Raw genomic sequence first — 14,126 nt, 5'->3', positions numbered from 1 at the left:
CTTGTCCTCCACTGTTCCTCAATAGCATGTTAGATGCCTTCTGACCTGAAGGGCTCATCTTCCAGCGTCATATCTTTTAGCCCTTTGTTTCTGATCATGGGGCGTTCTTAGCAAAGATACTGGAGTGGATTGCCAGTTCCTGCTCCAGGTGGATCGTGTTTAGTCAGAACTCTTCACTATGACCTGTCTCTCTTGGGTGTCCCTGCACGGCATAGCCCATATCTTCTCTGAGTTACTTGAGCCCCTTCGCCATGACGAGGCAGCAATCATTGAAGGGGAACAATAGTAATAGTGTCACCTAATTAGATACTAGATTTTTACTGATCTCATTGTGCTTATTTGGGTTATAAGTGTAATTTGGCACTCTACCAGAAACAAATACCATATTTTTCCATGTATATCTAGAGTCTCACCTTTGTTTCTCCGGTTTCCTTATCTTTGTACACAATCCCGAATACACAATCATCTTCTTCAAGCAGCTGCATCACTGTTCCTTCAATGAATTTTGTACTGAAAGAAAGCAATTTTTGTTTAAAAAAATATGCACGTTCCCACACAGTGCTGTCACTCAAACAGACACCCCTTCTAAAAGGAATATCATTAATTGTAATCAGTGAAAATATTAACTAAAACAATAGTAACTTCAGACTGTTCCCGCTGCCCAGGCAATGAAAAGAGATCTGTATTTAGGATCAACCCTAAATCCCACCCCTGCAGAATCCTAAAAGAGAAACCAGAACTAAGAGCATATAATCCCTAGTTTAATGTACGTTAATGCACATGTCATTATTTATCACAGATCCCTATCACAGTGCATCCTTTCCTACTCCCTGGAAATCTACTGCACCAGTAAAAATCCTTTGCTGTGTGGATCACTCCCATCTTGTAAATCTGGATCAGGAACTCTGTCAGGATGTTTTTTTTAATTGCTTAAACCACCCAGAGTAGACATGTTCTAAATAGGCGGTATGCACGTCCAATAAAATAAATAATAAATAAATAAATATAATTAGCTTTAACTTGCATATGTAATTGACGAACACAAGGACAGATTATTGCATACTATATTGTCTTGTGTGATGTTTCTGGCAACACATTTAATTATCAGCAGAATGATAATATAAAACACACAAGGCATGCAAAAATCTGACTATAAGGCACCAGAATGAAATTTAAAATTGTTCCACTTACTCTGGTCAGCCACTGCTGAAGGAGAGGTGTACAATCATTTCTGCTGTTAAAGCATCATACTCCCCACTTCAAATCAGAATATGGATACCACAAAATACTAATTTAAGTGCACAGTCCTGCCCATAAAGTCAATACATATATTCATTACAGTTCACAGACTGCAGAAGGAAGTGGGAGTATTTAGAAAAAATAGCCATCAAATTTACAAAATCTATTCTTCCTGTTTATTGCTTATAGTTTTAAAAAAATGCTCCACTTTCCTTAAAAAGAAATCATATGTCACTTTCACGAAACTGCTTAATAAAAAGCTACAGAAACTGTATTTTCAAAAGCACACACAAAAAGCCAGCAAAATAAGCCATCATACCATCAAATTTAAGCAAAAAACATGGGGGGAGGGAGAATCCCAATACAGGAGCAGAAGGGGAAAAATGAAAACATCAAAAAAGCCACCAAATCATGCCAAATAAGCTGAATGAGCTTTAATCTCATGTTTAAAACTGCTTAGGGCTGGAGCTAGGCAGCCCTCCCTATGGAAGCCACAGGGCCAGCATCACAACCAAGGCAATCTCACTGCAGTTTAGCCACAGAGAAAATTGAAAGCAAACCTCAAATGCTGATTGAAAAACTTGGAAAAAGACGTTTGGGGCAAATCCTTTCTACAGCCAAACTTCCAGTCATTTAAAGTTATAAAGGGAAGAGTCAAACTCACAATTGGATCTAGTACAGTACTCCATGCAAACTGAATAATGCTGGCAAGATCTGTTCTAGTTGCTTGCACAATAGCAAGGTATAGCTAAGCGCTGTTTAAAACTACAGACAAAGAAAACCAATTCTAAGGATGATCTCTGGCCAAATATATTGTCTATATATTATCCACTGGAGAGCGAGCACCGTGTAAAAGTGGATTAGGACTAGGTTTCAGGATACCTGGGTTGACACCTCCACTTGGCCAAAGAAACATCTCACAATACGTCATCTTACAGACATCCACCAGCAGAGCAGGAATAACATCACCAGAAATAGCAGACTGCTGCTAATTAAAGAGTTCCTTTCGCAATTTCAGGGTGTGTGCAAGTTGCACATAGAGATAAAGTCGTTTGCATAACAAAATTTAAAAAGAACTCTTAATTAGTAGCAATCTGTAGCTGTTAGTGATGCCATTAGTGTTGTGCTGGTGCCGTTTCATAAAAGGATACTGGCCGCTATTTATTAAGCAGGAGGGGATTTTTAGGACAGTACAAGGGGGTCACTGTGCCAAACTGGATTTGGTATCCACAACACAAAAATCTGTCTCCGATTTCTTTTTCATAAAACATCTTTGATGTCCTACCTGGGCGAAGACAGGAAACAAGACTAGAGAAAGAGCTATGGACCTACCAAAAGCTCTCTTGGGATCTCACATTTCTTCTGAATCCTCCTTTGCAACTGTCCATAGAAAGGACGTTTAACTTGTTCATGCAATACTACGGCATTAGCTCAAATACCCAAAGGACTATTAGCCATAGGTGCAAAAACACAGCAATACAGCAGACATGTCTGTATGTGCTAAAGTCAATGCTTGGTTTGTGAGAGAGGCATTTGCACCATGGAATCAGTACAGGGCAAGGAATCAAAATTTCCCATGTGCCTATGAGATGGCCTCAATCCCAATGACTCACTGAGTTTGCCTTCAGCAACAGTATACTTGCACAATTCACTATAAAACATCTATAGACTAGCAACATCTGCAAAGTTACTGACAAGGCTAGATAAAGGCCAACCCATGGATGAAAGCTGAGATATTTCTCATTGATACTAAAGAATAAAAGTGATACAAGTGCTACCCAAGCGAAGAGAGGAACCAAAACAAAATGAAGCACAAACAAAACAGAAAGATGCACTTCCATAAAGTACCAGATAAGCTGCTCTACAATGTACATTTCTTAGATGTTATTAATAATACGCATTCTTACTTGGATTCTGCCATAGCTGCTCTTCGGAGGCCCATGATGAAACGCCCGTGATGGAAAGCTTTTCCACTTTGTATTTGGCCATCTGCCCCAGAAGGGTACGGAATTTCAACCTCCGATTTGCTTTCCAGGTCGTGAATGATGTAGCCATTTATTACATGGCCATCAATCCCTTCCACTGCCTCTGCAAAGTTAGTGTCAAAATATTAGAAGCTGGGGGGGGGGAGAAGAACTATGAGGGTGGTATAATATTAAACAACCAGAGGATGGTCCTTCCTATGCAAAGATTTCACATCACTGTTCAGGTTTGTAGGTAAGCGTGGTTTTGCACTGGAACACAGGGGTTTAAAAAAAGGAAGCAAGACTCCCCGTAGAAAATCCCAAACTCAGCTGGGCACACTATCTTGCTGAAGTTAAGCTTTTTAAAGTTCCATTGATTTGAAATCAATTGATTTATTGTCAACAAACTGGCATTAGACTGGAATATTTAAAAGCTTTTAGCTTCCAGTGGATCACACTTCATTAGGTGAATCATGCTTCATTTCAAATCCACAAACCATTTAAAAAACATTTAGTTTGTAAGGTAGCATTCAGACATCCTATCAGCATCTATGACTCAGAAGCCCAACAACATGATTCTCTACTAGAGATGGGCATGAACCGGTTCATCCCAGTTCATAAAGACGGCATCACAGGTGCTGCTGCTCCCCTCCCCTGTCTCCTCTGGCTCCATCAGCCACTCCCTAGGCCCAGCCTGGTAGCTTTGTGCACTTCATCTTCCAGTCCTGGCAACAGCTCAGGTTTCTCTGCCCTGCCCCCCTGACTGATCTCCTACTCAGACAAAAGGATGGGGCAGAGAAGTCTGGGCTCTTGCTCATGACTGGGAGATCAGCCGAGAAGGTGGGAAAAGCAAGTAAGCTGGGTCTGGTGAGTGGCTGAATCGGCTGGGGAGGCGGGGAAGGGCAGCAGCAGCACCTATGCTGCCACCTTTATGAACTAGGGCAAGCTGAGATGAATTGGTTCGTGCCCATCTCTATTCTCTATTTCTGCTAAAGTAGTTTTCTCCTAAGCCAATCAAACCAGCAAAAACAGGAAGTAGGTTTTCTGCCTACTTTTAGATGTGCATCATATCAGCATATGGGATTTATGGGGATTATTCTTACAGTTTGACGATAACGACAATCCATTCAGCACCTCACAACTTCACATTCCTTCAAATCATTTGTGACTCACATGTTAACACCTATACAGTGGGGTCTTGACTTGAGAACTTAATCCGTATTGGAAGGCGGTTCTCAAGTCAAAAAGTTCTCAGGTCAAATCTGCATTTCCCATAGGAATGCATTGAAAACCATTTGATCCGTATCTGCTCTTTTCCGTCCATAGAAACTAATGGGAAGCTGCTATTCCGCCTTCAACCACTAGAGGGGGATATTTTGTTTCTTTTTTTCTTAGGTCAAGAAAGGTTCAGGGAAGGCAGGGAAAATACAGTCCAGGCAGTACAGTACCAGGCAGTCTGAAGACTGTCTCCCAATCCAGTCTCTAAACGCTGGGAGGAGTGAGGAAGCAGACAGGCACCCTTTTCACTGGCCAACAGTTAACTGAAAGTTCAAATTTTGCACTTTCCCTGCCTCCCACGTGGTTTTTTTCAGTTCTTAACTCAAAACTAAGTATGTAAGTCAAGTCAATATTTTCTTATGAGAGTGGTTCTTAAGTCAAAATGTTCTTAACTCAAGCCGTTCTTAAGTCAAGACCCCACTGTATTCTCTTTGTCTCATCTGCTCTTTCCTATTGCCTGCATTGTCAAACTGGTATGCCAGCTTTGACAGGGGCAGTCTTTGAAGATCACACAAGGGTTTTGGTGCACGCTTCACCACTCTTTATGTACTGCATCAACGTACAATGCTAATAAAGCACAGCCCCTTCCTGTGGCCACTACATGCTAATGCAGCTTGAAGACAGGAATCAGGCTGCCCAACAATTTTAAGCTACATATTTGAAAACTGCTCCCAGCAAAACAAACTCGTGAAACCTGCTAAGCTGAATACACCTCATAAGAGAAGCACTGGAGCCTTCCGGGCACTTAACAATCGCCCTGCTTTCTGCAACTTCAGACAATCAGCTACAACAGAAACTTTACTGAGCCTGCCAAGCACAATATTACAGCCTTGTATGCCTGCTGGGCTTCATTCAACTTTAAAGGCCAGCTTCTCATGGCTGAATCATGTGATGACTCCTTTGCAAGTGGGCACTCCCAAACTACTTTTGGGCAACACCTATGTAATATAGAATTTCTCTAAAGAAAGGTCTGACACCCAGTGAATAATCTAAAAACATCTAGTGCAGGTTTACTGAAGCTAGGTAGGCTGCTGAACAGTCTGAATGGGACAACCAGCAGCTCCATTAAAAAGGATGTTCACATATCATCTCTCTTTTTAAAAGCTAATTCAGATTCTTCAGACTTGTATTGCATTACTCTACTCTTGCAGACTGAAAGGCAAATGCATTACTTAGTAGACACAGATGTTATGATTCTACTTTGGGCTGTGACGACACCCATATAGCCATTTCAATTTATAAGGCAACAATTAAAGAAAACACTTATTATGAAAGGTGTAGCTAAAAGTGGTGGACCAGCCTATTCACCGAATCAAAAACATGAGTCAAGGAACACATCTGAACAATATTTACAAATCAAAGACGTTTGCTTATGTCAACAATAACACACCTGCCAAGCCCAGCTCTTTCAGAGCCCGGTATCCTCCAGGTTGTAACAGCTCTCCAACTATCCTGTCAGGTTCCTTCAAATCCCTCTCAATTACTATTACTTTTCTTCCATCTCTTGCTAGTACTGCTGCCAATGTAGAGCCAAGTACACCAGCGCCAACAATGATAACGTCTGGATCATATTGAGTAGCAGCAGCTGAAGTGGTAGCAGTCTCCGTTGTGGTCTCAGGTGATATATTGACTCCCCTTTTCCCCTGTGCAAACAGAATACCAAACACAAGATAAAACAGGTGCATTCAGGAAATTGTGAGGAGCACACACTCAAGATATATGTATTTACCACACATTTGGCTTCATTCACTTCAAGCAGCTTAATAACTCAAGTCACACAATATCATATAAAAAGATTCTAAGCAAATGACATGTACGTGATGTTATGTACTATCACATTACTTGCAACTTATTGTAACCTTATACATTAGTGACTTCCAAAAGTTCTATTAGAAGGTATGGAAAAAGGATGGCCTTTTTCCATACCTGGTCCCAGCTAATGTCTTCCATACCAAAGTGCATACATTCCTTTATTTGTCAGTTCCCCTGATAGCTCTTTCTGTTTTTCTATCACCTTTCACCTTTCCTAGCATTATGGTCTTCTCCAGTGAGCCCTGTCTTCTCTCATACGGCCAAAACACAATAACCTCAATTTTGACGTTTTCAGTCCTCGATAGGCTTGATTTCTGCTGTTACATGGCGCCATCTGTGTATCTAAAATTTCTGGTGTTTCTTCCACCAATTTTCACCTCTCCATCTGAATCTAACCCCCACATACACATAGTCCAGCAAAAACTCAAGCTTCGGACTCTTTTGCTAGCTACATTCAGAGCCAAAGTGTAACAATTATTTAAAACTCTTGCCAGAATCTATTACAGTGAACGTCCTATCCATAAAAATCATTAGCTCTATCTTCAGTGCCCTGGACAGGAATAAACATGTTTATGACACAACAGTATCACTCAGTTCCCCAATGCAAGGAGGCTCTGTGTGAATTCACGCAACACGTGTTTTATGTATAAGCAACTGTTAATAATGTACTTATCACCACCCATACTTTCTGCATTTCACTTCCCTCTGATCTTCCTATTTATACTTTCTGATAAATTGCAGGACTTCTGGATGGGTAAAAGTGATGTGCAGTCAGATTGTTGAATTAAATATCCAATCTAATTATGTTTTAGAAGTTCCACAAGAATCTTTTAATATAGGAAGGGGGGTGGCTATAGGAAGCTATTGCAGCCAACTTGCCAGAAAATTTTAGAATGAATACGCAAATGCTTCCGAATACTACATGTTTAGCACTAAAATAATAAAACATCTTATTGTTGTTGCACAACATTGACAGTTTTCAGCTCCCTCCGAAGAAAATCAATAATCTCACAGGTTGATGTAAACCAAGCGCTTCAGATGGGGAAGCAGGGAGAAAGAGAAACAATCCCTGTGGGCAAAATGAAATAGGTTTAGTGACCTTTTCTTTGCCTTCTTAATCGGGTAATTTCTTTTCTGAGATTTTTGTGGGGATTTGAAAGGTAATTACAGAGAAATGCCACCGTTGACAGTTATCCCACACTGCTACTGTAATTATACATTGGTTTAGCCAGTTGCTTAACAGTTCAAACATACAATTGAGCATCAGTTACTGTTTTGCAGGCATGGCCTACGAGTTTTCAACCTATACAGTGATGCCTCGCATTACGACGTTAATTCGTTCCAGCAAAATCGCTGTAGAATGAAAATGTTGTAATGTGAAAAGAAAAAAAACAATTGAAATGCATTAAAACCCGTTTAATGCATTCCAAAGGGCTATAAACTCACCGTCCAGAGAAGATCCTCCATAGGGCAGCCATTTTTGCTGCCTGTGCAGCGAGGAATCCGTCCCAGAAAACAGTGGGGGGCCATTTTGTTTACCCGGTGGCCATTTTGAAACCACCGATCAGCTGTTGGAAAATTGTCGTTTTGCGAAGAATCGGTTCCTGAAGCAGGGAACCGATCATCACAAAGTGAAATTCTCCCATAGGAAACATCGTTTTGTGATTGCAAAAGCGATCGCAAAAAGTTCATCGTAATGCGGTTTTGTCGTTAAACGGGGCAATCGCAAAGCAAGGCACCACTGTACCTTCAAAATAACTATGGGGAAATAGGTAATGTTTAAATGCATGCTTTACACACAGGAGCTCACAATTTCTATCCCTGTAAAAAGAAAATCATAGGCGACTGGGAAAGTTTTCTATCTGAAACCCTAGCAAACTCTCTCTCTCTCTCTCTCTCTCTATCCTTTCCAGCAAAATCCAAGGAAACTGTTTCACTCAAAATAAGGGTCTGGTGTCAGTAATAAACTGGATGAGGGTGAATAAACTGAAACTTAATCCAAACAAGACAGACATGCTCCTGGTTAGTTAAAAGACAGAGCAAGGAATAGGGATGCAGCCTGTACTGGATGGAGTTACACTCTTTCTGAAAACACCGGCGTGGTTGGATTCGTCTCCGACTCTGGATCTCCAGGTTTCGGCAGCGTGTGCACAATTAAAACTAGGGTGCCAGCTGCACTCATTCCTGAAGAAGTCTGATCTGGCTATGTGCCTTAGTCACATTCCCATGTTGGATTATGTAACACACTCTGTGTTGAGCTGCTTTTGCAAAAAGTGTTCAGAAACTTCAGTGGGTCTAAAATGCTGCAGCCAGATTGCTAACTGGGACTGATTAGAGGATTCACATAACTCCTCTTATTGCAGCTCTACTGGTTGCTGATCCATTTCCATGCACAATTCAAAGCACTGGTTTTAACCTAAAAAGCCCTGAATGGCTTAAGTCCAAGCTACTGTATCTCAAGGATCCTGTTTCCTTTTATGAGGAAAGAGGTGTTAAGATTATCAGTGCATAATCTCTTTCTCTTGCTCCCACCACTTTCATAGGTGTGTTCCATGAGGATACAGAGGGCCTTCTCTGTTGTTGCTTTCAGACTTTGAAACTCCCTTCCAGAAGAAACCTGGCTGGCCCCATCTTTACTGTCGTTCCAACAAGCAGGAAAAAACCACCCTCATCAAGCAGGCTTTCCTTTAGTGATTGTCTCTCAGAGAGGATTTTAAATGGAGTGCTGTGCATTGTATGTGTTTTTGGTACTGGTTTTGTTTACCGTTTTTAGTGTGATATCCATTTGATTCTTTTAAAATATTTATATAATTACTGTTTTTAGCTTTTCAACATTGTCTTTTAATGATGTAAGCCACCTCGGGTGGGGTAAAAATACTTTAAATAAAAAATTAAACAATTATTTGCCATCACTGTCCCTCCCAGGAAAAAATGTAAAAAACAAGAATTCTACATTACCCAGATGTTTTTGTTTTGAGATCTCCTTCCCACCAGAAGCTAAAACAGATGATACTATCTGGCCACGATTGCCAGGTAGCACATATGGGAGCTTCTCACCTCTATGGTCTCCACAGAACCAGAAGAGCAACAGTTGAAACAGCTACACTACCAGCAACAGCAATGGCAAAATCAAAGGTATGGGTACTAGCTAGTGTTCATTATCGCTCCACACCTATCACTTCTAATCAATGACCAGTGCCTTGTAACAGAAATGAACAATGGGTTCGTGACCAAGATATAAATTTGAAGCAACAACCAGCAAGCAAACCAGCAAATGGTTTAGCCAGCTTTTTCTACTACACTATAGTGTTTATTTCCTTGTCTATTCAATCAATATGCAGAACGTATCATGCAGAGAACTGGATATGATTTGAACGAAGGAGGAGTGAATGCTGATGGAAGTAACATCAGTAATTTAAGCCATGCAGATGGTATCATACTACTTAGTGGAAGGAAACAGCAATTACTTGAAACAGTTGCTGATATAACTTAAATAAGTAGGATTACACATGAGCTTTAAAATGAAAATCATAACTGCTGAAGAACTGCGTAACTTTAATGCTGGTATTAAAGGATTTTAACGTGTAACAGATTTCCTATACCATTTCCAACCAAGATGAAGACTGCAGCCAAGAAATCAAAAGAAGACTGAAACTTTGAAGGGCAGGTATACAGCACCTAGAAAAGTTCCTTAAGCAGAACATTCTGCTGGAAACCAAGCCCAAGGTTATCCATACTACATTACATATAACTGGATATGGATGTGAAAGTTGGATAGTGAAGGAAACTGACAGGTGAAAAATTGATTCATTTACCATAAATTGTGGTGTTGGAAAAGAGCTTGACAGATACAGTGGTGCCTTGCGTTATGTTAATTCGTTCCAGCAAAATCGCTGTAGAACGAAAACATCGTAAAGTGATTTTTAAAAGCCCATAGAAACGCATTAAAACCCAATTAATGCGTTCCTATGGGCTTGAAACTCACCGTCCAGCGAAGATCCTCCATAGCGCAGCCATTTTAGCTGCCCGTGCAGCAAGGAATCCGTCCCAGAAAACAGCGGGCAGCCATTTTTTTTACCCGGCGGCCATTTTGAAACCGCCGATCAGCTGTGCGAAAATCATCATTTTGCGAGAATCGGTTAGCGAAGCAGGGAACCAATCATCGCAAAGCAAAAAAAACCCATAGGAAACATTGTTTTGCGATCGCAAAAACTTCGTCATTATGCAATTTTGTCATAAAACGGAGCGCTCCTCTTGCGAGGCACCACTGTACGACAGACCACAAAGTCAAAAGCAAATAAGTGGGTTTTAGATTCAAATCAAACCTGAATGTTCTCTAGAATAAAAAATGGCTCAGATGTAAGGTTTCCCATACAATGCAAATACAAGGCTCAGTGGGGAAAGCAATCATGTTAGAAAAATTGGAAAGTAGTAGGAAAAGAGAAAAACCTAGCATAAGAGAGATTGACTCAATAAAGGAATTCACATCCTTTAGTTTAAGAGATATCAGCAGAGCTACTAATCACAGGACTCTACAGAATTTATTTATTTATATGGTCACCATAAGTGAGAAGTTAGTTATAATGCATGACAGCAACAACAGTCACAAAATGACACCAGTACTGTATACATATAATTTATATCCCTGTACTTCATACATAAATCAGGCGAATGTTCTACTCATTTTTCAAGAGCTTCAGGCTCGATCAGAAACTCAAACTCTTCAAGCCATTTATTATATTCTCATCAATCAGTAAGAATTGTACGAGAGAGTCTAAGTCACTGGTTCTTAACCTTGGATTACTCAGGAGTTTTGGACTGCAACTCCCAGAAGCCTTCAACACCAGCTGTCCTGACTGGGGTTTCTGGGAGTTGCAGTTCAAAAGCATCCGAGTAACAAAGGTTAAGAACCACTGGTCTAAGTGACCATTTGAGTGGTGGAGGTGTAACAAGAGCATCAGAATTCAGTTAAGAAAAAAAGTATTCATTTGTTCACAAACTGCAAACACTCAATTTGTATCAATACAAATTTGTGCTTTCTATCTACAGGTTCATATTCATATTTAGACACAGTCTAACAAGTACTGAATAAAAGGGAACTAGTACTTCACATGATTTGGAAAATGTACTTTTTCTAATGCAACCTAAAATAGCATTTGCCTTTTTTGCAGCTATATCACACAACTGGCTCATTTTCTGCTTGTGATCTACAACAATTCCAAGATCCTTCTCACATTCTGTAGCCACCTGTGGATCCACCTGTCCAGGACATTATATGCCAAAAAAGAATGTGGATCATTGGCAACCTCTTAATTTTGCCTTTGGTAGGCATTTTATAAGCATATAATTAAGTATCAGTACACTGAGTTACTTGTTTTGTTATTACAATAATAAAAAGAATTAAGAAAGCCAGGAGTTTTTTTATCCTTATCCCTTTCAAATTCATTTTCTTTCTATCTCTTCTATAGTGTGAAATTATATTGCTACAGAAGAGCAATTACATTAGCTTTGTTTACTGTTTTGAAAGCACTTTGGCTGAAGGATAAGGTAAATACAACTAAATAGCATAAAATGTACATGTGTACTAAGACATAGAAGTCACTGTTTGGCAATTTAATATGAGAGTCAGTGTGGTATAGTGGATAGAGTGTTGATCAAGGAATCAGGAGAACTGAGTTCAAACCCTTATTCAGCCCTGGAAATTCACTGGGGCTGGCCCTGGTAAAACTGTTCCTTGCATACTTGACATATATGGAAAACTCTTAGTATCACCATAGGGTAGATAGCTTGATGGCACATATCAACAATACTTAACAAAACTGCAGTCCTGGACAAACTAAAAGGTACGTCCCACTGAACATAACTGAACTATTTTCAAGTAAATATTTATTGCAAAGATGGCAAAATTGGAGTCCCAAAGGCCATATTTTCAACCATAGAATACCCCAGAATATAATAACTGGCAAAAAAACCCCGAAAACCCAGAAAGTTTACTTATTTAAAATATTTATATCCCATCTTTCTCCCCAGGAGAAGCTAAAATGGCTTACAATTATTGCAACAAAGCTGCTGGATAACTATTTCTAGCTTTATCAGATAGGTATTTTGAGATGGGCCCTACAGCAAGCTATTTAAAATGTGGGCTGCACTTCATGTAGGTTTCCAGGAATGGCAATGCATGGCAAAGAGAGAATTATACTTATTATCTATTTTATTTTTAAAAAAAAGAGCCAGTGTGATGCAGCCGATAGGGTAATGGACTTGGACTCAGAAGAAACAGGTTTGAATCTCCACTCAGCCATGGAAACTCACATGATGGTGACAGCAACCTGAAATACTTTGAAAATTCTAACTTGAATGTGACTTGATGACACATATGTCTCTAAGTGGATACATTTTAATCTACATATGTCAGATAGAAAAGAGGTACACTAACCTTTTTGCTGGCAGTATAGGATGACAATGGAGGGGAGGAAAATCAGAAATCTCAAGTGTGTATACTGGTGAAATAAACTGATTTTGGAAGAGCACATTTAATTAACTACACACGGTTAAAATTTTCACCTGTAGTGAATATATGTCTGAGAGAAAGACTTGAAATTCTCTAAAGATTTTTAGTTCAGATTTGTTTTGTTCAATTTAGGAAACACTATTTGAAATAAACTGCCACCAGAATTGCTGACAGTCTTTCTAAAACACTATATTTCATAAATGAATACTTTTTCCACATACAAAAATCTTGAATGTTAAAAGGAAATCTTTTTAAAAGAAGAAGCATTACTACTTCTGCATATCAGAGGAGAAAATACCTCTGCTTTGTCATAGCAAGATCCAACATACCTTTCTGGACTTAGGCTGTAAAGTTCCTGGAGATCCAGTATGTGACTTATTCCAGAAAATGCTAATGAGTGGCACAGTTGCCAGGAAATTGGACAGCATTCCAGAATGTTGTCTATGCTTCCTTTGGGATCGATAAAGGTAAGAGAGCAGCAAACCAAGTGAGAAGAACACCAGCATGGAGATCAAAACCTCCTTGTTGGCATAGTTCAGCAGATCTCCACACTTCTTATAGATGTAGATGAACGACGCAATACCCAGAAATGTCCACATGATGAAAAATGGTTGAGTTTTCTCTGTTCCAGGTGGGGTTTATTTTAACAAGCTTTATCACTGTTTAGTCTTCCAAACAGCTGTTCTCCTGCGCACACACACAACTTGAACAAATTTTAAAAAACTACAAAGACTCCCGTTTCAAACAAGAGGGAGAAATGATAGAGCACTATAAAACAAAATCACTCCCTAAACTGCAAGACATTCAGTACAAAATATCCTTTGGTCAATATAATGCAGTTTCTCAGTTTAGGCACCAGGAGAGAGAAAAAATCATGGATGTGTATATCTAGGTAAGCACATATCCATGGAAATTATAACATTTATATCAATTTGTCCAGCACTCTGCCAGTTTGTCCCCATCCACATATTTTTAAGATTCTCAATACTTCACTAGGAGGATCACCCCCAAAAAAGACCGTATGCCTAGGTGTGTTCGCGTGGACACGTTTAAAACAGAGAAATATCAGAATCCATCCAGCACATCGGCAGTGTTAACTTCCCAAACTTGCTGTTTCATTCCAGTCCCATCAAAAGCTACATTCCTTTTTTACCTGGAAACAAACAACAAAGAAACAAAACAGTTCTAAGAGAAAGCAGCCACTGTTTGTAGATTATTATTATTTTTTTCAGAGAAGCATCTGGCTGGCTTCTCTGAAAGCAGTAGAGCTCTGCCTGATGATCCACCAGGGCGCTTGATAGCCACCCTTTATTAATTTATTA

At 39.7% G+C, this 14,126-nt stretch overlaps 1 protein-coding gene across 2 annotated transcripts in view; it reads right to left on the bottom strand.

The window, feature by feature from the left end:
- SQLE (squalene epoxidase) overlaps window positions 1-14,126 on the bottom strand; it is a 34,259-nt gene that overhangs the window by 19,552 nt on the left and 581 nt on the right. For both annotated transcript variants that reach the window (XM_020796519.3, XM_020796520.3), the window contains exons 2-5: window positions 13,134-13,957; window positions 5,872-6,124; window positions 3,147-3,327; window positions 414-510 (exon numbers count right to left, since the gene is read on the bottom strand). In XM_020796519.3, coding sequence (XP_020652178.3) covers window positions 414-510; window positions 3,147-3,327; window positions 5,872-6,124; window positions 13,134-13,403 — 801 coding nt within the window. In that variant the 5' untranslated portion in view covers window positions 13,404-13,957. The remainder of the gene's footprint in view (window positions 1-413; window positions 511-3,146; window positions 3,328-5,871; window positions 6,125-13,133; window positions 13,958-14,126) is intronic.

This window comes from Pogona vitticeps, chromosome 4 (assembly GCF_051106095.1).
Source record: "Pogona vitticeps strain Pit_001003342236 chromosome 4, PviZW2.1, whole genome shotgun sequence".
Classification (NCBI taxonomy): domain Eukaryota; kingdom Metazoa; phylum Chordata; class Lepidosauria; order Squamata; family Agamidae; genus Pogona; species Pogona vitticeps.
This window is presented reverse-complemented; position numbering and strand designations above follow the sequence as displayed.